General features: G+C 33.9%; 1 protein-coding gene across 7 annotated transcripts; it reads right to left on the bottom strand.

Annotated features, from left to right (window-relative positions):
* Positions 1-482: 482 nt before the first annotated feature.
* LOC132047363 (uncharacterized) lies at positions 483-9396 on the bottom strand. 7 transcript variants are annotated; one of them, XM_059438395.1, is made up of 15 exons: positions 9263-9396; positions 8141-8555; positions 7916-8052; positions 6393-6506; positions 6225-6308; positions 4415-4550; positions 3957-4120; positions 3753-3879; positions 3523-3666; positions 3229-3324; positions 2991-3086; positions 2791-2886; positions 2577-2672; positions 2368-2463; positions 483-2115 (listed from the first exon to the last, which is right to left on the bottom strand). In XM_059438395.1, exons 2-15 carry the CDS (start codon positions 8456-8458, stop codon positions 850-852), a joined length of 2970 nt encoding a protein of 989 aa, XP_059294378.1. In that variant the 5' UTR covers positions 8459-8555; positions 9263-9396; the 3' UTR covers positions 483-849. The 7 variants fall into 7 exon arrangements, with proteins under 7 accessions (XP_059294378.1, XP_059294379.1, XP_059294380.1 ...); XM_059438396.1 differs by having other exon boundaries at positions 8141-8531; positions 9263-9341; XM_059438397.1 differs by having other exon boundaries at positions 8141-8501; positions 9263-9341.
* Between the last annotated feature and the right edge of the window lie 17916 nt (positions 9397-27312).

The following is a 27312-nucleotide window of genomic DNA, read 5'->3' as shown; positions in this document are numbered from 1 at the left end:
ATTAAAATGTATAATGTAATTGAGTTACCAAAAAAAAAATATATCTCAGTATATTTTCAATAAAAGGCACAAGTTGACATAATTTTTTTTTCAAACAATAAATAAATATTTGAATGTGAGTTTTTTTTTGGGGTTTTTTGCAGCCCGAACGAATGAGGAGAATAATATGTCAATTGACCAACTTAAATGTTAATGCGTACCAATTAAAGTGAAGTATAATATATTAAAAACATAATTCAACCCCCCCTCTTCTCCTTAATTTTAATTTAGTTAATTTTATAAGCCAAACTCAAAAAAACAATAAATATTCGAGGAATAAGGGTATTATGATGGGTTACTGAATCTAGCTACTTCGTGCTAGTGTTTTTACAATGACTTGTCTTTTTTCGCTCAAATTATAACAACACCCAGTCCCAGATACCAATAAGTGCATACCGCAATTCCTCATTCCTAACAATTTAGATTATACTGAACGGAAAGCATTGAACGAAAAAACGACATTTTATTTTACCGCCAAAGAGAACGAAAAATAAGAGCAAGAACTAGATTAGCTACTTAATATCTGGTTAAAGAACCCGTTCGACCTCCAAAACTAAACCAATCTCCCTATATCTATAGATATCTAGTATATACACCCGACATTAGATTTGTCTAATGTATGTATGTACAAAATGCCCATGAGGCTTGGTCATCATCAAGAAAAGCCCTGCAGCAGTCTCAACTCAAAACAATCGCAATAAAATCCGGCTGCATGAATATAACCGCCTACATCTTGTGGTGTAAAAAATTTACATCAATTTTTGTTCTGCCAACTCTTGGAGCCTCGTATCATTGTGCAAGGCAACATCCCTATGGATTCCAGGGCCTCAAGAATGGCTTGCCCATCGAATCGTGTAACCCTGGATTCTGAGTAGACATGTTCGTCCATCCAAGACCATTGGGTTTAAGGCCCCCAGGACTTTCCTGGCTACTCATGTAACTAAGGGAAACAGCTTGTTGCTGCGAGGCATTGTTCGTTGTGGGATCTCCCACGCTTATCTCACCAAAATTCCTTGAAGGGATCAACCGTTCTCTTGAACCTGATAGATCATAAGAGCCACTCTGATGCAGTGCATTACACTCAGATAAAACACTGTACAAGCTCTGATCTGAGTTGTTTACGCTTCCAATGCTCTGAGATGGACCACCAACACCTTCTAAAGTAGACCAGCCCCCACGGGCATGATTCTCTCCAGAGAACCAATTCTGACTTAACAAGTCTCCACTGCTTAAATGAGTTTGAGACGGTGCTGACACATGAACAGAATTGACAGCCCAATCTTGCAAGCCAACATGCATCTGTTCATGCCTAGGGAAAGAGTATCGACCTCCATCTGGGTATAGATTCCCCTGAAAGTTTTGATGCATGAGCAGATCATTCAGCCCCTTGTGCCGTAGCTCCAATGGTAACTGTGCATGAAGCTGCTCCCTAAAATGACCAGAATATTGACCTGGCTCCACCATCAGATTGGTTGATGGTTGCAAGCCCAGCGGAGGCTGTCTCTGCTCACTGTTGTAAGATGAACTATCTGGATCCTTGAAAAACGGTTGGAATATTTCATTCCTGTTCTGCGGGTATGAACCAAAAAGAGAAACAGCACTGGGTTCCCTGGGCAACATATCCCTCCCAGCATCCTTTTCTGTGGGGACAGCTTCCAGATTAATAAGCCTAGCAGCTGGCTCATCAGTAACTCGAGGATGCACAAGTGACAACTCAGCAGAAGAATATTCATGACTTATTGGAGTGGCACACCCATAAGAAGTAGCTATGCTAACTGCTGGCCAACCATCATCGGTAGAAGCAAGAGGATCCCCCTGATCAACAGGAACATCCACACTATTCAACCCTTCTGGATACTCCGATATAGTTGGAGAAACTTCGTCCGCCTGCTGCATTATATGGTTCTCGTTAGAATCCAGCTTAAAGTGACCTAACTGATTGCTCTCATCAAGCGAAACATGATCAAGATCCTGATTGAGTGAGACGGGGAGAGAATCGTCATCATAATCAGTGTTATCTGTGCTATCAGGAGTCTGTTCATCACATAAGCTTGCAGACTCTCCTCCCTCCTGATCCTGACCATCATATAACCAAAAAGTTCATTTGAATCTTATCAAGAACATAGGAAACTAAAAAGATTCTTCTCAGGCAAATTATAAAAGAACTAAAACTCTTAACTGAAGTTTCTACCACTCATTTAACTTGTATTTAACGAGACAGGAACCCTTGTACTTAAGGAGGCCATCTTCCGACAAACACGAGTTTGTAAGAATTTAGGTGAAGCCTTTTCGCCTCGATACAATTGTTGTGCTATTAGTATAACTGACCTCTGACTGTATAGGAAGCTCATTATTTAGTATTTCTCTTTCCGTTTGCTTCTCGATCAACCCATCAGATTTTTCCTTGCCCTCATGCTGATCAACCTAGAGCAAACTTGGACATTGTAACATTTAATCTAAAGAAACATCTTCGCTTTGACATACATGAGTTGGTAAGAATTAGCCCCTACAATTGTTTTTCTATTAGTATAACTAACCTCTGACTTTATAGGAAGCTCGTTATTTAGTATTTCTCTTTCCATTTGCGTCTCGATCAGCCCATCAGATTTTTCCTTGCCCTCGTGCTGATCAACCTAGAGCAAACTTGGACATTTCAACAATTAAACAACTAAAGAAACCATCTTCCGTCGAAATACACGAGTTGGAAATAATTTGCATCTATACAATTGTTTTTCTATTAGTATAACTGACCTCTGACTGTAGAGGAAGCTCATTATTTAGTATTTCTCTTTCCATTTGCTTGTCGATCAACCCACTAGATTTTTCCTTGCCCTCATGCTGATCAACCTAGAGACATTTTAACAATTAGAAAACTAAGGAAACCATCTTCCCTTAGACATACACGAGTTGGTAAGAATTCGCCTCTATACAATTGTTTTTATATAACTGACCTCCGACTGTAGATGAAGCTCATTATGTAGTATTTCTCTTTCAATTTGCGTCTTGATCAACCCATCAGATTCTTCCTTACTCTCATGCTGATCAACCTAGAGTAAACTTGGACATTTTAACATTTAGACAACTAAAGAAACTCTCTTCCTTTCGCCATACATGAGTTGGTAAAAATTATAGGTGAAGCCTTGTCGCGTCTATACAATTGTTTTTCTACTGACTATTAGTATAACTGACCTCTGACTGTAGAGGAAACTCATTCTTTACTATTTCTCTTTCCTTTTGCTTCTCAATCGATCCATCAGATTTTTCATTGCCCTCCTGCTGATCAACCTAGAGCAAACTTAGACAATTTAACAATTAAAGATAAACCATATGGAACTTCCATTAGAAAAAGCAAAAAATTTAATTTAAATTAAAAAAAAAATGTCAGAAGCATAGAAACATCTTCAAAACTGATTCCTCAAAAAAGTGATGAGATAACCGACATTGACCCTCAAAAATAAGGGGAGAAAAGCTATGAGCATAAACCTCTACTTCCATTGAGAGTGCAACTTCTGCTTCTTTTTTGTCAATTTGTTCTGCAAAGATCCCATCAGAGCTCATTCTCTCTTCTGCTTCTTTATTATCAGTTAGTTCTACAGAGATCCCATCAGAGCTCTTTTTCTCTTCACCCTGATAAACCAAGTAAAAACAAATCATCAGGTAATCCAAGCAGATTCTCTGACCTTCGATATCTAAGATGCACTCCTAAGGCAGACCTTAATTTGGACATTCAGTTTCTGATCCATTTCTTGACCTAATGATATTCTCACTTGCAATTCCTGTGAACGTCTCTTTATCCAGTTTGAAAAACCAGCAGGGACATCCCTATTTGCCAGTTGCAGCCTGTACAAACACACACTAAGAACTGACGTGGAGACCAATGATATTACTAGAAGAAATGTTTTCCTCCACAAACTAACCACTGGTCATGCAATTTCTGACGTTCTTCTTCCTCATAAAATTCAAATGGCTGTACATGAAGATTTTCCACATCACCTAAGACATTGCTCAGAGACCTGGGTTGAATGCTATTACTATTATGCTTCATGCTGTTCTTAACACGTTGATAGTGTTCTCGACTGACCTGAAATATGATGGAGAAAGGATGGGGAAAGACTATCAGCCACTGGAGATGAGAAAATAACATAAATTCAACGAGTGCCAATAGGTTGTACAGAATTTGCACACATGAAGGACTGAAATGAAAAGCATCCGATGTAAGAATTCAAGTGAAAAAGTGGCTGGGCCAACATCTTGCTGAATAATGGCCCCAACATGTGTGAGCTCCAGTATTAGGTGAGATTGAGAAAACAAACAAAATCAAGATCATTGGAAGATTTTCAAAGGCTCATAGATGTTCCAACCAAAGCATAGCCACCTTAATATAAGACATGTATTTGGCACCATCGCTGTGTTGGATATTGCGCTTGTTTAGCTTTTCTCCTTTCCTAGATCTTGCAGCCATCTTAGCTCCATCAGGCGAACTGCCATATGTGCCTTCCATGAAGCCCTTTCTGAATAACCAGAAAAAAAGGCATGTGATTGTTATGGCACTTATAATGGGGAAAAAGCAATTATCTATTAAGAATTACAAACATACAACCGGAATTTAAGACGTCATAATGTAAGCTCATTTTATCTTCTCTTTTGCTTCTTCCATCAAACAATTCTTTTACAGCTATTTTTATCAAACAGGTCTATTGATAATCAAGAAGGTTAAGCTCACCCCCAGAACAACAATAATATCAAGGAAAAAAGAACAAAAGGATCGTTGCAACAGTCTCTGACTACGGCATAACTTAGTGTAGTTGTCAAACAATTTCAATATTTCTTCTGGGTTATCCTTTATTGGCAGAATATCTCGGGACACCCTAAACTTGACACATTTTATTCAGTGCACATCTAAACTATTTTTGGTTGTCCACATCTGAACTTATTTTGGCCCTGATTACCCCCCTGAACTTGGCAATTTGATCGCCTCTGCCCTCCTAGACTAATGTGGCAAAGAGCGTGAATACACTCTCTTTCAGGCTCTTAGGATTGAAAAAATCGAAAAGTCAGCTTCTAAATGGGGTATTTTCAACCATTAATTGCCACATAATCATACATAATGCTTTTTTTGAGAATGTAATCATACATAATGCTTTATATGTTCCAAATTTGTATTTCTTAAAATTAAATGCATATTTATCACAGCTTTGCATTTCTTTTTATTTCATCTTTAGATGCATTGGCTACTTGTTTTAATTGTGTTTTTCTTCTTCATTTCGGGCCAAATTTATAGAAGATATGGCTGAAACTCTATTCTTATTAGCCAAATAAAAGAAAGTTTTAACCAAAATAATGAAGTTCTAACTGTATTTCTTTTCATTCTTTAGATGCAATGACAACTTTTCCCAACTGAATATATCTTCTATTTTGGGCCAAATCTATTTAAAAAATTGGCTTGAACTCATTATTTTTAGCCGAATAAATTATTTTTATTCAAAATAATGGAGTTTAAGTTGTGTATTTCCTTATTTCTTCTTTAGATGCAACGGCTATTTATTCTAAATTTGTATTTTTTCCTTCTTTTTGGACCAAATCTATTAAAAAGAAGTTGCTAGAGCTCCATTATTTTTAGTCAAATTAAAAAATTCAATCCAAAATAATGGAGTTCCACTTGTGTATTTCTTTTTATTTCTTCTAGATGCAATGACATTTTGTTTCTCTTCTTCTTTTTTGGACCAAATCTGTAAAAAGAAAATATTGGCTGAAACTCTATTACTTTTAGCTAAATAAAAAATGGAAGTTTCAGTCAAGTTGTTCTACGAATTTGGCCTGAAAAAATATGATCCAAAAAGTTAACAAATTTAAAAATAAAATAAAACATGTTATTTCAAAAAAAATGCCACGTTCACGGAATAATGTTGGCCAGCCCATGCCCATCAGGTGAGATTGGTTAGGAGAGTCGAGGCTATTGGAATGCCAAGTCCAGGGAGGTCATTAGGACTAGACGAAGTTTGAGTGCACACTAAATAAAGTGTGTCAAGTTTATGAGGGGTCCCGGCGTATTCTGCCTAATTTATTTTCATGTGCTTCTTTCTTTCTTTTTTCTTTCTTTTTAAATTTCCTTAAAGAAACCTAGAACATTTTTTGAAAAGGTAACCAAAGTAACCTAGAACATAATACAATGAAAGAAAATCAACCTCGTTATTCTCTCCACCATTTCCTCCTCCGAGTCTTTACAGCTCTCCAAACTTTCCTTCCATAACTGCAACTTCCCAATCATACTGCCAAGAGAAGTAGAATGTAATGCAAACAGCAAAATGTTCTGAAATAAGGTTAAGAAAAGGGCAGTTAAGAAAACTGCATACTTGTCATGGTAATTTTGTAATTCCATGTAATATGCCTTCTTGTTAGCCTTGAAAAGCTGCTCCTGACGCATAACATTATCAGGGTGAAAGCTACCAGTACAAATCATCTGACCCCTGCAAAGATGCCAGAGATTTTAATAGCATGAAATTCTCAGAACATCCATGTAAAGGGTTAAATCTCACATGTTCCAGATAAATGCAAAGTTAGGCCTGCATAGTAAACTATAAATAGAAACAGAAGAAAAAGATATAGTGCTATGCAGAAAAATTATGCTTAACATGCAGCAGCTGAGGCTCTAGCGCAAATGATCATGAAACATACTAACTTATTTAAGGTAGTCGATGCTAAGCTCCCTTTTTTTTCTTTTTTTTTCTTTTTGAAACTGGTAACTGTATTATATATCTTGTGAGCAAAACAGTACATAGGTTGCACTGGAACCATATATAGAAAAGTACTCCAAAACTCTACTGTCCTATGTCAATATTGAATTTAAAACATCTTTTACAACTTGAGGTGTTGATTTAGGGATATTTTTCAGAAAATTGACCAAATGGTGTAAGCTACAACGTTAATAAGTGCATAATTACGTACCTACTTAACAAAAGTCCATAGGAGCAATGCACAGGTGATCAGACAGAATGCGCCTAACTAAGAAGGTAGAAAAGACGTCTCAGACGGTTAGAGAACTGCAGTTCAATGCCAAAACAATTACAGGATGCTAGTTCCATAATCGGGAAAGCATATGCTTCTCCAGACTCCTAACGTGCAAGGACATTTGGAAATATCAAGGACTAGATTAGAGAAAATATTTACAGCCAATATGTGGGAGGTTAATTGCACGTCATATTAGGTTCTATTAAAAGCTAAGATGTTTGATTCCTCTTCTTGGTACTCTGTACATGCTACCTGGCATACTAACAATATCAAGTACTCTATACTATTTAATAAAAAGATGGCGATATGGCACATATACAATTGATACATCCGTGTATTTTATCCTCACAATCCCATTGATACATCCATGTATTTGATCCTCATAATCCCTTTGTTTTGACCCATTGCATATTATCGCCATACCAAACTACATCCACAAACACTAGGAACCCTTAGTTCATCTTTTATTATCCACGAATCTCGACTTATTGTTGCATCCTTAAAACAATTGCTCCTTGGTGGGACAACTATAATTTCCAATCTCATCAGAAGAACATGATGCTAAAATCAGTAACTCTAATCTCCTCAGTGTTAATTTATATCAAAAACGTATCCTAGCTTCTTTTATATTTATAGAAAACTCAACAAATGCAACCATAATCCCATCAAAATTTGATGATTCCCTAAATTGAGCAAACCAATCTGAGTACCGTCAGATGGCAAACAAAATATCAAAAGTCCACCATAAATCCTACAGTCAAAAGTAACAAGAGAAGTCACAGGAACCTCGAGTACAAATTTCCAAATATGAAAAAACTGAAAAATTGAACGTCAGACATATTGAAATATTAAGCAAAGAAAGACTTGCCACTTAAGAAAAGGATTTCCAAAGTGAAAGTTTTCCTCCCCCAGTAATTTATAGACAATATCATCCGGTCCTGACCCTTCCGGCAAAAACTGTGTAAGAAATCCTCTCTCATCTTGTGACAAGTTTGCCTGCCAAACCTAAATCAATCTCCATAGTGTAAGATATAAGGATAACTATACCTTCCAGTAACAAGTATTTAGCATACACAACTTGATAGACTGTTACCTCGTGCGAGAGGACCTCGCTTAAATTTTTTAGTTCAAAAGTTTCGTGAGGTAGAGAAAAAACATCAGCCAATATGCTATGGTGATGTGAGAGAGAATCCAAAAAGGGAGTCAAGTCTCTCCATGAAATGCCAATTTGCTCCTTCTTGGCAAGAACACACCTTTTTTTGTCATCCCAAACCAGAGAAACGTTGGGTCTTAACTTCAAATTATATCTTGTTAATCCCTGCTTCTTCTTCTTCTTCGATCCATGGGGTTCCAGAGAAGAGTCAATATTGCTGGCAGCACGTAGACGTTTCTTCCACTGATCAGCCACCATTGTCAAAGCATGCCCCAATAATTACCACTAGAGCATAATGATCCTATCTCAATTTTGATCAATGAGTCACTCCCTATGAAGGGTCAGTTGAGAGCTTCTAAAAACAGCATAAAAGAAAATAAGTAAGCAAACTTGACAATTGCTCTAAAAGAAATGCTCAACGAGCAAGAGCCAACTACACGTCAAAGGTAAAGTAAAGGGAAAGGTGGCAATTGGCATGCAATGATACGCAGATGAGGTAAAATGGTTCATTAAAGGCATGTCGACATAAAAGGTAATAAATTATAGTAAACAAAAGCTTCATAAAGTGCAAGAGCTCATTGGCATGCCTCTGTGAGATACTTTTCAGTTACAGATTCACCGGGTTAATAGGTGGGTATCCAAGGGAAAGCATATCAGGTCCACTTTTAAGATCGAAGTTACAGTGAGATTACTGCAAAGGGTGCTTCAGAGAAGCATACAATCCTCACTCCATTATCAACCTCCAACACCCAGGGCAGGGAGATAATTGGAAATAAAAATAACAGAAAGAGATAAGGAGACATAGAATTTACAAGACTGAAAAAGTAGAAAATATAAGCAGACATGGTTAAGTGTTGGATAACAACACATATCTAGATAAAATTTAGTATATCTAAGAAAGCAAAAAGGGTGTGGGAAATACCCACAAGCGACAACCAAAGAGAGTGATAATGTATAATTCTCGGCAGGGTTTCAGATGCCGTTTAAGGGAAATCGAATATAGGCTAATTGTTAGATAAATCAGAACATGGCAAAAAAGAAGGCACAGGGGATGATTGATACCTGGAAACAAAGTCAATACGACGGCGGCAGCAATGAAGGGTTGGTTGCAGCGTTATCCGATACTTGCCCGACCTTTTTATTTTCTCCGCTCCTTTTTTAAGTAGTAGTTTTTTTTCTTTTTCCTTATTGGCGCATGAAATGGAATGCGGGTTTGGACCCGTTATGGTTTACACAGCGAAACCCGTTAGGATTTCAGAGCCTCGTTTCATGCTTTCATTCAAACTAGCGTTTATTTATAAAACTAGGAATATATGTCCAAATTACCTGTTCATTTACAAAATCAAGATAAAATTAATTAAATCTTTCTTATCTTACTCTCTCCGTCTCATATTACTTGGCTACTGAATATTTATTCTTTTCTCATATATACACGTATGCACTTCAATTTTAATTGTTCGACACATTTATTTCCTCCGTACACTTTTAATTGTTCACTTTTAACTTTTTATGTTCTTTAAGAATTAATAAATGAAGTACTCCCTCCGTCCCATTTTCTTGGCCACATTACTAAACTACTTTTTATCCTGCGTAGACATATATCATGATACTGAATATTTATTCTCTTCTCATGTATACACATATACACTTTAATTTTAATTATCCGACACATATTTATTTACTCCGTGCACTTTTACTTGTTCACTTTTGACTTTTCACGTTCTTTATTAAGAATAAATATTTAATATTATGATATTTATTCACATGAGATAACAAAGTAGTTGATTAAAGTGTACAATTTATATAACTTTTGATACAAATTTTCTGAAAAAAAGAAGCCTACACACACGTGTTCAGTGGCTAATTAAATAGGTCCACCCACAAAAGCAAAAGCCAACAAAAATGGCCCCACATTATATAGTACAACTTTAAATGATATTTGTACAACACATTATAGCAGTGTCGTACCCTCTTCACATTTATATATAATAGAAATTTGTATAAAATTTTAACTATTTCAAATTCCAGATTCTCTATAAAGTATGATTTTGAATTCCAAATCATGATGTCAGATTTTTTTAATTATATAATTTAACTCATAAGTTTATATTTTATAAAAAAAGACTCATAATTTTATATTTTGTAAAAAAAAATCCATGCACGACGTGAAAAAGATTGTTCTTATAGAGTGAAAGGATATTAGTAAACCTTTTTTATATTATATAAAATTTAGTTTCTTAATCTAGGTATTTATAGATTCTTATTTAAATTCATTTTATAAGTAGAATAATCCTTTATGAATTTATCACTAATCTAATGTTACTTTTTATGATTGATATTTTAATACACACACTCACATATTACTGACGAAGCTAATTTGTATAAGGTTTTATGCTCGTACTTTGCCAAATTCTAGTAAAGTTTAAGATATCGTACCACGGAGATTGGAAACACCTATGCTACAAATTTGTATTATCTTTGTTACTATTTGAGAGAATCAAATTGATGAGAGGTGGGTTTCAAATTACAAATTACTTAATTAAAACAAACCACTTCCGGAAGATTTATATATAAAAATAAAAAATAAAAGTTGGGAATTGTTGAATTCACTTGATAAAATTATTATAATAAAACCTCTGTTTTCACATTTATTTCTCTAAAGAATAATTGATTATTGCTAATTCAATTATATTTTGCTCATTAAGAAATAAAGAACTAATTAACACTCCATGAGGTTATGTCAATTAATTAATTTATGACTGGTGACAATTAAACCAAAATACTTTTCTTACTTGAATTGTGCTACAGGAGTAAAGACCTCTTGCAATTAGCCTTTAAATCAATAAAGTTATTTGAGTCAATCCCTCCGTGAGAATTAGGTCTGAAAGAAATAAAATAAAGACCATCTAAATCAATAAACTTATTTGAGTCAATCCCTCTGTGAGAATTAGGATTGGAAGAAATAAGATAAAGATTTGGAATAATAATACTAAAAATTACTCTCACTCTTCTATTTTACTTATGGGTTATTATATATTAATTTTGCTCTGTGAGAATTACAAAATTAATATAAGAATAACTTAGAGATAAAATATGTAGACGTGATAATAATGAATTGAAATTATCATTCCAGCACAGTTTGAAATATAAATTTCAAATCAAGAATGTATTAAAACTGAGATAGTACTATAATTTACCAACTTTCATCAACTATCCCAATAGAAAAAGGTTACTCCATTATGGAGTAAGAAAAACTAAATAGAAATTTAAAAGACTAAGAAAATACTTTTACTACAAGAAAGAGCCAAGAGAGACACCAAGACTAGTTCTTGTGTCCTCTTACATTAGATACAAATTGGATTTATTTTTCCTTACAAACATGTGCATATTTATAGGAAATTCCTACTGATGTCTAACAAGTTTCATAACTGTTTTCAACATGTTCCAAAACGGTTTTCAATCTATCATGACGAATTCAATATATCATGAGGCTTTGGAGAGAATTTGACATGGCAAATTTATCATTTAAGCTTTGGTGAGAAATTCAAAGGCCTTGATGAGGAATTCCATGACTTTGTCTTTATTGCCCTTGTGTAGTCTTTCATGAATTTGTCATGGATGCGTCTTTCTCCCTTGACTTTTAGCTTCTTTCTCTCTTTTTCTCGTGTTTCATGCATTCTTCTTCCTGCAAGATTTGTTAGAAAATATAAGAGAATTGAATATATTTATTCATGTTTTTATTTAAGAATGCTAATTTTTATATATGAATAATTTATATTCATCAATTACCTGTTATTTTTACATATATATGTATATTTAAGTTTCACTTCTCCCTTATTCTCTATTGTCAATATATAAACAAATTTTGATTGTCATTAATGAAATATTTCAAATTATAATTTAAAATTCATTTATAATATAAATAGATAATCTTTTAGGAATTTGTTATAGAATATACCTCTATTTTTATTAATTATTTTGTATTACCGGCATTGAAAGATATTTATAAAGTTATTATTACCCATAATATTTACTCGTATAAATAGATATCAGAGTTTTGATTATTATTAATAAAAAAAAATCTTTTCTTCTCATTTATTTCATTACAGAACGACATTAAGTTATATACTCAACTAGTATTTCTCACTTTTCTTTTCCGTCTCGAAAGTAGTATTTATTTTTTATAGGAAATTTGTTACACTAAAGAGATAAAAAATCACGACTCTAAAGAAGTAAAAGTAAAAAAGATAATTTGATAATGTAAGGGTAAAATAGGACTTTTAAAAACTCAATTAGGATAAAGGGGGGAGAATGATTATTGTTCAAAGTTGAGGGGGGAGTATTATCGTTCAAAGTTCAGGGGGGGAGTTTGATTTTTAAAGCAAAATTGGGGGGAGAAAATGATTTCGCCCATTAAAGAATAGGTATTTACTACTATTCTTGATTTTTTAAAAGTGACATATTTGTAAAACTATGTATAGTTGAAAGTTTATAATAGCATGTAATCGCGTGCGTTTATTTATAAAAGGATATAGAGATATATAATGCATTAATGTAGCGCATTATGATATTTCGATATCTTCTTTATGAAACGAATTTGTTCACTTGGTATAATTTGTATTAGAGCTAGGGAAGTTTCAACAGTTTTCACAAATTGTGGGGTTTTAATGTTTATAAAAAAAAATACAACTTAAAAATTCGATTTGCATGTCCAAACAAAATTTCAACTTCAGGTCAATCTGAAATCATGTCCAAACGGGCCGTTTGGTTCTAAGCCAAGTTAATATAAATTGATGTTATTTTATACATCATGTTTGATTTTTGGTATTAAAAATTACATAAGTTATACTAATTCCTTATCGGAAATCAAACATTGCATAACTAAAATGGGTATAAATTATACAGAGATTTTATGTATTATTTTGTATGAAATAAGTAATACGCTATAAGCAGGCACGTGCCCGCTATAGCGGGACCGCTGCAGCGACGGATGGGCCACCGCAGCGGTCGACGGGGACAGAATGTCGACTTTTAAACACTTAGTTCCAAATTCTTTATTCATAAAACTCCAAAATAGTTCCCCACAAGCACCTAGGGCGAATTTCCAAGCTAGGGCAAGAATATCCTTGAGAGGTAAGTCTCAACCATTGCTTCCATCATTACGCTTTCATCTTCATGATTGTCATCCCTTCCATGGGTCTACAATGGTGAATTAAAAATAGTAACCCTAGAACCTAATAGACTTTCTATAGTTGATGGGTTATGATTGCTATCATGTGTTTATCATCTAATGGCTTGGGTTATCACTCTTTAGTCAAGAATTGAACCATTAGAGACATGAACTAAGTGAATTGAGACTTAGGGTTTCATAAAAATGGCAGTTGACCATGGAAACTGCTTGTAATAGATGTTTTGATTAAATGTCCTTGTAGATTGATAGTTGGTAGTTGCTAAGGTCAATGTTAGGCTAATTTACACCTAGAAATCTTTCACCCATTGAAATGAGGCTAAACGGAAGGGTGTTCTTTGAATTGATTTTGTGACTAGAGTGATTGTGACTTATTTAACATTCTAATTGCTAGACTTTGAACATTCCGAGGATTTACAGAAGGAAAGGCTGTAGTGGAGTAATCTGCATTGTTCCAGCTCTACATTCGAGATAGGTTACAGTCTACTTGAGTTAGACTTTGATTAGTTGATTGTATGTGTTGTGAAATTGATAGGAGAATACATGTCTAGTCTTCAAACATGATTGACTGTGGTTGAACTTCCTTTATGCTATTGATTGAGTGATTATGTGGGCTTCGTGCCACTATTCATTGTGTTGGAACTTACAGGTTGATGATGTTATGGTGAGAAGTTAATATGATCTTCTTGGTGAAATTGAGATACAAATGATAATTTGATTATTGAAAACAATGTGACAATAGATACAGATACATATATGAAAAGGCCCATTTGACCGGGTGTGAGGATGAGGCCGAGATATGAACATGCACATTTGACCGGGGGTGAGGATGTGGCCTAGTTGTGAGCTCGGGTTCGAGGAGTGAGTCCGGAACAAGTGGTACATGGACACCATGGGTCCCCTGCAGGTCATGACTACTGAGTAATAACATCGGTTAGCATGTGTGTACAACGTGTATATGGTTGTTGTTGGTAGACTTATTTCCGTTGCTTGCCTCCACTGATTTGACTCTTGATATCATTTGGTGACTTGATTGTTAATATCCTTGGTTGTCTTGTTGTTGGGTTAATTGATTATATGTTGTTGGCTGGCTTGTCTATTTTATTGATTTTATGATGTATGCATGATACTAATCTTAGTCGGCCTATGATATCTACCGATACATAGTGTTTATACTGATACTACCTTGCTGCATTCTTTTGAGTGCATATTGTGATCCAGAGACTGCTACCCGACCTCATATCTAGTGTTGAGGCCGTTTGCTGACAGCATTAGGGTGAGCTTCTATCCATGCCAGGGCGCCCGAAGATCTTCTTTTATGATGTCTATTTCTATTCCAGACATTGTTGGTTATTTATTTAGACAGCTTACATTCCTTAGACATGTTTTGGATTAGAGTCCTTATACGGTGACTTTCGGATTTTGGGGTTGTAATAGCTAGGACTTCCGCATTTATTTTCTTATTTTATGGCATGACTAAATTTTGATCTATCTCGTGCTCAAATGGTTAATAACTGATTGAATGAGTTAATATAAAAATGGACTTGAATGAGTAGATGCTTACGTATTGGTTCGCCCACTAGGAGTCAGTGTGGGTGCCAGTAATGGCGGGTTGGTTCGTGACAAATGTATTGGTAGTGTTAGGATTAGTTATACTGACATTATTTTTTTTATCTATTGTTTGATTTGTTGTATTAAATTAACTAGTAAACATGTCCGCACTTCACGCGGTTATTAAAAAAAATTAAAATGCGGTTAAATAGTAATGTATTAATTTTTCTGATAAAAGTACATGTCTTTACTTTTGATCAATTTATCTCTTTACACGTGCCAGCTATTTCATATTGGTTGATCTTTGATATTATTGTGTTCTCAAGAATGATTTCTCTTTTCTTATATCCTCCTACCTCACTCAACTATTTATATTGTAACTTTGTTGTGCCTTTTTAAAAAATGGATGATATCCTATATCACACCGACTAAATGATATGATCCTGATTAAACAATTCAATTTTTTCGATCAAAAAGAGCACACCAAAGTGGAAGAAGTTAATGATACTGCAATATTTCCATTTATTGATATTCATTCATGTTGAAACAACTTCCTGGATTAGCACTTTGAATGAATAATGTCAAAAAAGCAGTCTTTCTACTCCGAAATATAATGAGTCACAGTTACTTCTCCCGGGGATAGGATTTAATTATTACAACACAATGCGTGTAAATTAAGGCACGCATCAAGAATTTGAACGGATTGCAAGGTAAATTTGTAATTCACCAAGGTTAGACGCAGTTTTTTTTTTATGTTCGTGATTAATATTTTTATCTTAATTTTAAAAATACAAAATGTAATCTATCTGACAATCAAGGAAAAATCATGATAGAATAAGTTATTCATTCACAAGACTTGGACTATTTCAAAGGAAATTACCTACCCATCGTTTCTAAAAGTGAAAAAGAAAGAGAAGTAAAAGTCATTAATTCGCAATTTTCTATTTATGCCATTTAAATAGAATCCTTAGTCGAGCCCTTTTTTGATATATTTGCCCGAGGCTTCTACAAGTACAAATAATATTCTTATGTGACAATATATTTTTCGACTTTGCCGAAACTTTATAATACATGTATAATATATTTTCAATTAGAATGCATGAAGATATCTTTTGAAGTACATTAAAATAAACAAAAAAAATTCTCTAAGAAAAACATCATTTAAGTACACTAAGATAAACAAAAAAAATTCTTCAAGAATAATATCACTAAGAGGAACCAATCACATATTTCTCTCCATTCAAATTGTAAAAAGAAAGATTCAACTACGTATGTAATGCATCTTTAAAATACATATATGTGACTTCTCGGTTATAATGTATTAAGTTTTACAAATTTAACAGGAAAGGCTTCACCTATATCTAGGAATACAGACACTTTCCAAACACAACTTTATGAAAATAAAGCAACAAAATATTTTAAGAGATACATACCTATGAATTTTCGATCTTTGTGAATGTCGTACTCTTTGAAGAGTCCCTGCAATAATATCCTCGAATAAAATTAATGATCAAAATATGTTTAATTTAAGCTTTCAAGAAAAAGAAAAGATATGGACCTTATGACACTCTTTTTCGACATACCAGTGATGTTCTTCTTGTCTCTAACGATCGGTACCATAGTCTACATCATAAAATGAGAAATCAGAAATTCAATAATCATGACCCTGATGAGAGAAAAAAGAGGAAACTAAATAGTTATTGATATAAGTCACTTCTTGCCCCAAAAGAAGAGGAGATTTCTTTGAAGCAAAAATGACTTGCTCGAGTAAGTTCACTCAATAACTTATACTACTAAGTTTTAGCCCTTCTTTGTGAGCACTACTCCACGTAATGACTCTTCACTGACCTCATTTACAAATAATTATTTTTTGCCTTTATAATTATTCATCGTCTTCATTAATATTAATTTTACAGTTATAAGTTAACATTAAATTCTATTGCAACTCCATAAATGTATTAAGATTTTATTAAAAAATGAGGTAAAAAGTAAAAAATAGCAGTCTAGGCCATAGAGAGGTACCACATCCTAGCTTTAATATATATACACACACTAAATTAATCATTATGTAAATTTATTTTGGAATACGAAAAGGTGCCAGAATTAGTTGCTAAAGATGACTCTTGTACTTCTTAACGTTAGTGGAATGATAATTAATCGTGTTTATTATCACCATATTACCTTTCAGATAATTAATGAGTTTCAATATTCTTAAATGTTTTTCCCTTTTATTAGCTTTTTAAAGTAGCAATTAAATGGAAAAAAATGAAAGAAAAGGCAAAAAAATGAGAAAAAGGATAAATATGAATGGTGACCATAGAGAGGTGCCACATCACCTTGTCTATGTCTGTACTTTATATAATATATAGATATGGTTTAGTAGAATAAGAATAACACTAAATACAGTGTATTAGATAAAAATAGTACTAGTATTGTCAATGTCATGGTTTACCATGTATAAGAGTAAAACTAAATTACATAAATTGAAAATACTACTCCCTCCATCCTAATTTATATGAGGATGTTTGACCGAACATGAAATTTAAAAAATAAATTAAGGCTTTTGAATCTTGTGGTCTAAAACAAGAAAAAAAAGTTTATGTGGCTAGAAATCATTTCACTGAGGGTAAAAAGTAAAATTTTAAAGTTAAGTTATTTCTAATTATAGAGAGTTGCCATTCTTTCTGGACTGATTAAAAGGGAAAGAGTGTCATATAAATTGGGGAGCGAGTACCAAATGAGAAATTAAAATCAAAGCTAGTACTAGTATTATTCTCTCTAATACCTCATATCAACCGATCCATAAGAGTGTTATTTTGAAAACACTTCCTCACATTTTGTAAATCCAAAAAAGCACGTAAAAACTCCATCTTTACGTGCATTCATCATGGACTATTTAAGATAAATATTCTTAAAACCAATGAAATGAAACTTGTTCAGCTGTCGTTTTTGTAACGCTAAATTTTGTGTCCGGAAAATTAAGACAAATAAATAGAAAAAAAATTACAAAATTGACGAAGGTTATCACCTTTTGGAAATCTCAAATTAAAAAGACGAAGTCCTTTGATTTTTATCGCTGTACCAACAGTTTAAAGATTTGGTAGCTTATTTTTTGCTTAACGGACTGAACTTGATTATGAACGTTGAGCCAGACGTTAATTATGAACGTGGAGTATATGAAAAGAGGGGGTTGCTCAGATAGTAAGCATCTTCCGCATCCAACCCAAAAGTTGTGGATTCGAGTCACCAACAGAGCAAACACGGGGGAGCCTTGGGGCGGCGGGGGAGAGGGTAAAAAAAAAAAACGTGGAGTATATCTTGTTGCACAACAGGCTTCTTGATCACTGCCGGAGAATATGACTTCTTAATGAATGAAAGACTTTTTTATTAACACCGAGAAAGAAGACTTATTGATGCAGGGATGGCTCATTGTTCATCACTGCATATGAAGGCGTCTTGACGTATGAATGACTCTTTGTTCGTGACAACGAGGAATGCTTCTTAATGTATACAAATCCTTCAGACTCACCGCCAGAGAGAAAATATTGCTATATGTCTTTATGATATAATTTTGAGTCGTGATAAAGTCAAACTCACTTTCTTTATTTATTGATATAATTAAATTACAAATAACCTCATTATCTCGTGACAAGCTTTCATTTAATTGGTCATAATTATATCCCGACCTTTAAGTGGTCGTAAAATAAGCAAACAAACACATTTAACGATTACGATATGAATAATTAAAATTCAAACTTAAAAAGAAATATACTTAATGACAAAAATCTAACTATTCAAATTAAATTTTCCATCAAGTACAAACAAATAAGACTCGGAAGGAGTAGATATTATTAACTTAATAGTTTCTACTATTATTCAATCATTGAGTACAAAAGCGAAGAAGAGATTCTTGAAATAATTGGAAAATTTTCGGATTATAAAAATGACCATAGGTATATAAAAAAGAGAAAAAGCTCTAACATGCCATTGATTTTTTGAAATTCTCATCCATGTTACCAGTTAATAATTGTGCATAAAAAAGCCACAACCGTTACACTTTTTGCACTTGTGTGGTATTATACACTAACTGCTCCCACACCCGGTATTATAAGTCGTTTTTTTGAATTTTAACATTAGATGTGTCATGTGACATCAACTTAAACCCCTACATCATTCAACTCATCTTTTTTATTTTAACCCAAATTAAAACGCAAATTAACCCGATTCACGTTTTAACTCAATTTTTTAACCAAATTTACCCAATCCCCTCTCTTCATTTTTCTCTATCGAACAAAGGCTCTGCATCAAGATTCCAATTTAGAATTACTATGATTTGAACAGGAGGTAGATTATTGTTGAGAGAGGTTTCAAAATCAATTTCTGAATGGAGATATACAGCTCATCAAGGTTAGTAGCCTATTTAAATATAGAAAAAAGGCTTTTTAATATGGTGTGTAGAATTTATGTTCATATGGATTTATAGCCATGTCATTTTCTTATTTTTAATGTGTGAATTGAGTTTAAAACTTTATGTTCTTCGAGACCTCTTCAAAAGCTCCATACACTAGGAGCCTGTTTGGATGGGCTTAAAAAAAGCAGCTTATAAGCTAGAAACAACTTATAACCCAAAAAAAAAATAGGTTGGTGCAGTCCAACTTATTTTTTTTTAACTATAAGTCATTTTCGGCTTATAAAACGTTTTTAGATAAGTTAAGCCAAATAAACCCGATTAATTTTTTGGGCTTATTTTAAGCACAAAATGGCTTTAAGCTGGCCAGCCAAACACTCAAAAAGGCTGAAAACAGCTTATAGGCAACTTATAAGCCAATCCAAACGGGCTCTAGGTCTAGGTCCACATAACCCTAAATCAAAATTTTGAGTAGAGCATCTACTGTAAGAGAGAAATAAAGAGAAAGGGGTTAGGAGCTGGATAAACATGGGTCGGGTTAATTTGTTATTTTAATTGGTTGAAATGAAGGGTTGTGTTAAAAGGTATGAAGTGTTTAATTTGATGCCACATGACATATCTTGAATTGAAAAATCCAGAAAATGATAAAAATAACAGAGCATGAGCCATTAGTGGATAATGCCACATAAGAGTCAAAGGCGTAACGATTGAGATATTTTTATGCACAACTATTAATGAGTGGAATGGATAAGCCTTTTCAAAAAATTAGATGACATATATGAGCCTTTTTCCTATGAAAAAAAGTTTAAATTTTATGTACTGTGCACACAAATTTTTACACCATTAAGTAAAATTACCTGCTATTGCGGGTTGACCATGCTTTCCATGTATATTTTTCTTTTTAAAATATTTAGCATTGAAAGTGCACTTGTCTCCCCCCTCCCAAACCCCCAAATCTAACTCTCTCTCATCCGAACCCTTCCTTCATATTCTCTTGATTTGATTGTCTTTTTAGAACTTGTTTGGATTGGCTTATTATAGGTGATTTTAAGCTAAAATAGTTTTAAAGCATTTTTGTAGTGTTTAGGTAAAATAAAGAAGTGCTTTTAAGCTAAAATGACAAAATAAGCTAAAAGTCATAAGTTAGAACTTTGATTGGCGAATCATATATGATTGCGTAGTATTTACGGGGAAAGCATGATAGGTCTTCGAAATCTGGAACCTTGCTAGGCCCACTCTGTCTCGATCGGGTGCACTCTCCAGCAACGTGCTCGGTATCGCCACATGCGTAGCAAGCTCTGGATGGCGGAGGCTGAAGAACCGGAGTGACCACCTCGGTCGGCTGGCCGAGAATAAGAGCCTCCAGAAATCTGCCCTAGTCAAAAGCCATAAGCCCATTCAAACGGGCTATTAATCTCAGGTTCCTCTGACCGCTTTAATGTGATTGAAATACACATATTTATGATTTTGATGCAGTTTTTTGTGTGATATTAATGGGTTAAGATGCTTCTCATTATTTAAAAAAAAAAAATTGAAAATTGTTAAAGACATGCGATTGCAAAACCTTAATATGACAGAAGAGGCCCGTCAAGATCAACAACGGTTAAGGTGTTCATGAGTAAGAATTACTTTCAGAATAAACCACAAAAAACATCATAATTAATTTGCGTTAGAAAAGGAAAAAATATGATTTACATAAAAAAAGGAGAGAATTGATCCGGTTAAAGTACAATTAGGACTTTACTGGTCTTTAATATATCTTTTCCTAAATTTTAGTTATAAAAGTTACCTTTGTTATCTTTTTTTTTTAACCTGATGGTGTAAAACTTTTTGTACGTTGACAATGTACAAACTTAAAGTATAAGTTTCAGTTATATATACTTATTTTGATAGAGTGATAATAAAATGAATTTTTATGGAGTAAAATATAACTTGTTTTCATAGTAGGATCGTGCCGCTACATGATGCCATCTAGGTAGCAAGTTACTTTACTAGGCTATTGACCCTAGCGTTGGGGTTGTTCTTGCCAGAACAAGTCCAACATGCCCTCAAACGCTATCCTCGGCTAAACGGTGAAAACGAGGACCACCGTGCAGTTTTGAACAAATCACTGGTCAATCTCACCTAACCTTGAACTTCATGTTTTAGCATGACCATAATGCATTAAAGCATTATTACCATGGTCTTCGTAGTCTAGTGTGACGTAATTCAACGGAGTTTTTAGCCTATAAGGCTAAACATGAACTGAATTATAAAAGAAAAAATAAAAATTATACCTTAAATATGCAGGTTGTGCTCAGTAGAAGGAGATTTGTATGAACAAACTTTTATTTATATAAGAAAGATTTTTACAGAGGGGAGTAGTGGAGAGCTTGTTCTTGGGGGTTCCAAGACTTGCCTCTAAACTAAGAGAAATGATCCTTATATAACGGATCACACAAAACAACAAAATGAAAAAGTAAATGGCCGACAACATGATGGCCAGATAAAAAGTAAAAAGTAAAGTCGGCAAAAAGTAGCCGAAAGTAAAAACACAATATTTACAACTTTAATTATTAAAGCCGCTTTTATAAAAGCAGATTCCTACTTTATAATAGTAGCCGCCTAGTGGCGGGTTCCACCACTTCATCATTTCATCGGTGACTTGCCCTTGTCTTTTGCTGAGCTGGAAGATTCTTCCTCTTGGCCAAGAAATTGGGCCGCGAATTGTGCAAAGTCCTTTGTATTAGCTGGGCTTTGAGATTCTCCTGCTAAGACTTGATTATTATAGTCTTCTTCTTCTTCTTCTTCTTCTTCATTATCAGTGGTATGACCGACAGACGCCATTGATGTGTCTGACATGCCTTCCATATTAAGATGCTGCATTATATTACCATTTTCATAGCAGGATCGTGCTGCTACATGATGCCATCTAGGTAGCAAGTTACTTTACTAGGCTATTGACCCTGGCGTTGGGGTTGTTCTTGCCAGAACAAGTCCAACATGCCCTCAAACGCCATCCTCGGCTAAACGGGCGGAAAACAGGACCACCGTCTGGTTTTGAACAGTCCGCCTGGGTCAATCTCACCTAACCTTGAACATCATGTTTTAGCATGACCATAATGCATTAAAGCATTATTACCATGGTCTTCGTAGTCTAGTGTGACGTAATTCAACGGAGTTTTTAGCCTATAAGGCTAAACATGAACTGAATTATAAAAAAAAAGTAAAATAAAAGAAAAAATAAAAATTATACCTTAAATATGAAGGTTGTGCTCAGTAGAAGGAGATTTGTATGAACAAACTTTTATTTATATAAGAAAGATTTTTACGGAGGGGAGTAGTAGAGAGCTTGTTCTTGGGGGTGCCAAGACTTGCCTTTAAACTAAGAGAAATGATTCTTATATAACGGATCAATGACACAAAACAACAAAATGAAAAAGTAAATGGCCGACAACATGATGGCCAGATAAAAAGTAAAAAGTAAAGTCGGCCAAAAAGTAGCCGAAAGTAAAAACACAATAATTACAACTTTAATTATTAAAGCTGCTTTTATAAAAGCAGATTCCTACTTTATAAAAGTAGCCGCCTAGTGGCGGGTTCCACCACTTCATCATTTCATCGGTGACTTGCCCTTGTCTTTTGCTGAGCTGGAAGATTCTTCCTCTTGGCCAAGAAATTAGGCCGCGAATTGTGCAAAGTCCTCTGTATTAGCTGGGCTTTGAGATTCTCCTGCTAGGACTTGATTATTATAGTCTTCTTCTTCTTCATTATCGGTGGTATGGCCAAACGGACGCCATTGATGTGTACGACATGCCTTCCATATTAAGATCTTGCATTATATTAGACTTAAATTCCTCCATGTATTGGGCTATGAGCATTCGGTGGAATTAGTCCTTTTTTCAATTGGATTTTTCGAGCAATTTGCTCAAATGCACTGGGTACTTCCTTTGTCCTTGAGTTGAGGGAGTCCTTATATTGTGCAATGGTTGTTTTAATTTGGTTTATTAAATCCTGTCCTGGAATAGTTCCATCTTTTGATTTTTGTAATAATTTTTTTCCGAATTTTATATAAAAAATCCTGTTTAAGCAAGGCATATTTTGCGGGGTATAACCCACTTCAACTGTCCATTTCATAATCCATGGAATAGAGAATTCAATGAAGAAATACATATTAGAAATTTTCTCAGAGAAAGTAATATTATTTTCCAAATCAATTATTTTTGGAGAAACATCAACCCATTCGGTATATAAACTTTTAAAGGGTTCTGGTAAAGATTTCACTGTTGGACCATAATGAATCCACCATTGATAAAACCAATTTGGTATGCCCCCCGTTTATAAACATTGGCACGATTTTTATAAACCATGAATGTTTCCTATTAGGATTTTTATATAAAAGAGCTTTATTAAAGTTTTCAACATAATCCCAATAATTAAATTTAAGCGGGACTTTTTGTTACGGGTGGATATAATCCCTATCCTTTAACGGACTTATTCCCCATTCATTTGGAGAAAATACCTTTTTGATGATAATTTTTGAAAAATTATAAATTTTCTTGCTATTAGCGGGATAAAAATGCTTGGAATTCGGTGACCGTATATGATAGGATCATTTCATAATTCATCCGATATTTATAAGTCGGAGTGGCGTATGATTATTTGTATCAAAATACCTTTGCATTATTTGCCAAGGTTCATCTTTCCATTGGAGATCATCATTCTCAAGGAGAATTATTAACTCTCTTTGAGTATTTTCTTCATATGAATCAATGTCCTCATTATCATCAATTACGAGGGCAGGGAGTATGATGGAGGCATATTATTCCCCTTTTTCTGTGCTTCTATAAAAGCAAGATAATCAGCAAAAGTGATTTGTTTACGGTATTACCAGAAGTTTCTGCAGTATCAACGATTTTGTCGGCTATTAGCCTTTTGTTGCCCATTTGAGCAAGAACAGTGCCTCTGCCCGTTCCTTTTTGTCCTCTTCCCCTTCCTCTATTAGAGGGAGGTGTCAATGTGGGTCTCATCCTGCAAATGAGAAGATTACAGTTATGAACTTAAATATTCTCTTGTGAGAAAATCAGGGAGACTATTATCACTTCCCTTTTTGTAATGAATTTCAAAATCAAATGGTGCTAAAAGAGCTTGCCATCTGGCAAACATTTGTTTAGAAACATCATGTTTACAATCTTTATTAAACATAGATTTTCTTTGTGGCGATCGGTTTTAATTAAAAACTTTTGATTATATAAATCACCTTGAAATTTAAGAACACACTTAACTATAGCAAGTATTTCTTTTGCTATAGTAGCATAATTCTTTTGACTATTACTCCATTTGCCAGAATAAAACTGGACTAAATATTCTTGTTTATCATTTGGAGAAAGCTGTTTAAGTATTCCTCCATATCCAATATCAGAGGCATCAGTTTCAATAATTTTTTGCCAAACTAGGATTGGCTAAAGTAAGACAAGGAAGATTATTAACTTTTCCCTTGATTTTTTGAACCCCTTGCGTATGAGCATCGGTCCGAGTTTTGGAATCTTTTTTAATCTATCATATAGAATAGATGTATCTTTTGCCAAATCTTTATAAAATGGCGAAATATAATTTAAACTTCCAAGAAATCTTTGAAGTTGGGTTTTATCAGTAATAATATCAGGAAATTTAGAAGCAAATTCTATACTTCTATTGATAGGAATAATTTTTCCTTTTTCAATATTATGACCAAGAAATCTGACTTTTGTTTGAAAAAGTGACATTTTTGGTTTAGATATTACTAAACCATTTTGAATAATAATTTTCTTAAATATATCAAGATGTTTAAAATGTATTTCAATGGTATTTGAAAATACTAAAATATCATCGATATAAACAATGATAAAATTGCTATAAGCCATAAAAATATCATTCATAATCTTTTGGAATTCTGAAGGGGCATTCTTCAGTCCAAAAGGCATGACATTCCATTCAAATTGTCCTATTGGAACATTAAAAGCAGTTTTATATTTATCTGCCGACTATTTGGATTTGCCAATATCCTGATTTTAAATCAAATTTTGAAAATATGATAGCATTATGAAGGCGATCTAATAAATCCTTTTTATTAGGAATAGGGTATCTAATCCATTTTAAAACCTTATTAAGGGGTTTATAATTTATAACTAATCTTGGAACTCCTCGTTCCTGTTCAGCATGTTTATTGACATAAAAAGCTGTGCATGACCATGGAGATTTCGAAGATCTGATAAGACCTTTGTGCAATAAAGAAGAAATCTCATTTTTACATAATTCCAAATATTCGAATTCATTTGACATGGTCTTGCTTTGGTAGGAATATTATTTTCAGAAAAAGATTCTTCATATGGAAGAGTGACAATATGTCTTTTCCTATCCCAAAAAGCATTAGGATGGTCACTACAAATTTGTAGAGAAAACTGATTTTTTATAAACTCAATCTTATCCTGTAATTTAGGATTTTGTAAAATATCCTCAATTTGAAGCGTATAAATTTCTTGTTTAAGAAAATTGATTTCTTGATGTTTATTTATCGACTTATCTTTGATTTCATTTAAAATCCTTGAAAAGGGTTCTGTTATAAACTCGAATTTAATAGGTTTATTATCATAGGTTCCTATAAAACCTTTATCATCCATCCATTGAATAGGAAATAGTTTATGGATGAATGGAGTACCCAAGATAACTTGGTTTGAAATATTTTTTACCAACACGAAGGTTTCAGAAATACAAACTTTGTCTTGGCAAATATAAGCTTTGGGTAATTTATAAGTAATACCCATTTTTTGGCCACTAGCAGACTTAAAACTATGAGTAGTTTTTTCAAAATATTTTGAAGGTATTAATCCTTCTTGAATACAACTTAAATCTGCTCCACTATCAACTAAAGCAGTAAACTCTTTTTTAAAATTATAATCAATTAAAAGAGTAATTTTTATAAAAAATTTAAAAGAAGTAATGGATTCTAATTTTATCAAAAAATTGGAGCTAGAACCACTACCTTCTCCTTTTTCCGTAGTAACAGTTTCTACGGCGTTATTAACTGGTGGTTCTTCCTCGTATGAACTGGTGTTTCTATGATTTGTTTTCCTTTTCCTTCCAATTGCGAGACTCTATGGTCTAAGGTCACTTGGTGTCTCCTAAGGATGGAAATTTCTTGCTTAAGGTTATGAACTTCTCGTTCTAGGTCTTGGGTGGTTGCCGGTGTACTTATAATATTTCGGCGTTCTTGGAGGAGTTTTTTTGACTCCAGCCATAGTATAAGGTCCTGTAGGTTCTCTAATTTCTACAGCAGTTGGTTCTTCTTGGGGCTTGTTTTTGAACTATTTGGTCTATAATGCGGGACCTAAGATTTGGATCCTTAATATATTTAAAGAGATCTACGAGGTTATTACCATCTAAAACCTGAATTTGGTTTTCACTAAACTGGGAAACAAGTTTATAAAACTCATCATCTTCCTTGGTTTTGATACAAGGTTGCCCTATTTGGCATGGTTGACATTCATCATTTGAACTGGTTGAGATATAACTCCCTTCATCTAACACCCTAATATCTTTTTCTGAAGAGGGGTTGGAAGAACTATCACTATCCTTACCAGAATCATCTTCTGGTTCTGGATCTGAGTTTAATAAAATCTTATATAAAGACTCTCTAAGGTCATCGTCTATGTTAAGGGCTTTAATCTTTTCCTTAACCTTACAATTTTTGTAAAAATGACCTACTCTGCCACACTTATAACAGGCTTTTGAGTTTTTGGATTTTATAAAATCCTTCCTTTCCTTAAAGGTCTTTTTGCGCCTATTCTTCTTTTGTAGACGCTTTTCCTTCTATTGTTGAAAGTCTCTATGCTTCTTTTTATGCCTATGAGGCTTCTTAGAAGATTGTGCAATATCCATACCAAATTGTCCACAAAATTCTCCTAATTGCTGTCTTTCATTAAGACCATGGCGCTTGATTTGCTGGTT

Source organism: Lycium ferocissimum, chromosome 2 (genome assembly GCF_029784015.1).
Source record: "Lycium ferocissimum isolate CSIRO_LF1 chromosome 2, AGI_CSIRO_Lferr_CH_V1, whole genome shotgun sequence".
NCBI classification, from domain to species: Eukaryota; Viridiplantae; Streptophyta; class Magnoliopsida; order Solanales; family Solanaceae; genus Lycium; species Lycium ferocissimum.
This window is presented reverse-complemented; position numbering and strand designations above follow the sequence as displayed.

Coding starts and splice junctions, on each gene's coding strand:
- LOC132047363 (XM_059438395.1), bottom strand. CDS start 8,458: ATGGTGGCTGATCAGTGGAAGAAACGTCTACGTGCTGCCAGCAATATT. Junction 6,309..6,392: donor TTACAAAATTACCATGACAA/GTATGCAGTTTT, acceptor TTCTCTTGGCAG/TATGATTGGGAAGTTGCAGT. Junction 4,121..4,414: donor AATACATGTCTTATATTAAG/GTGGCTATGCTT, acceptor ATCATATTTCAG/GTCAGTCGAGAACACTATCA.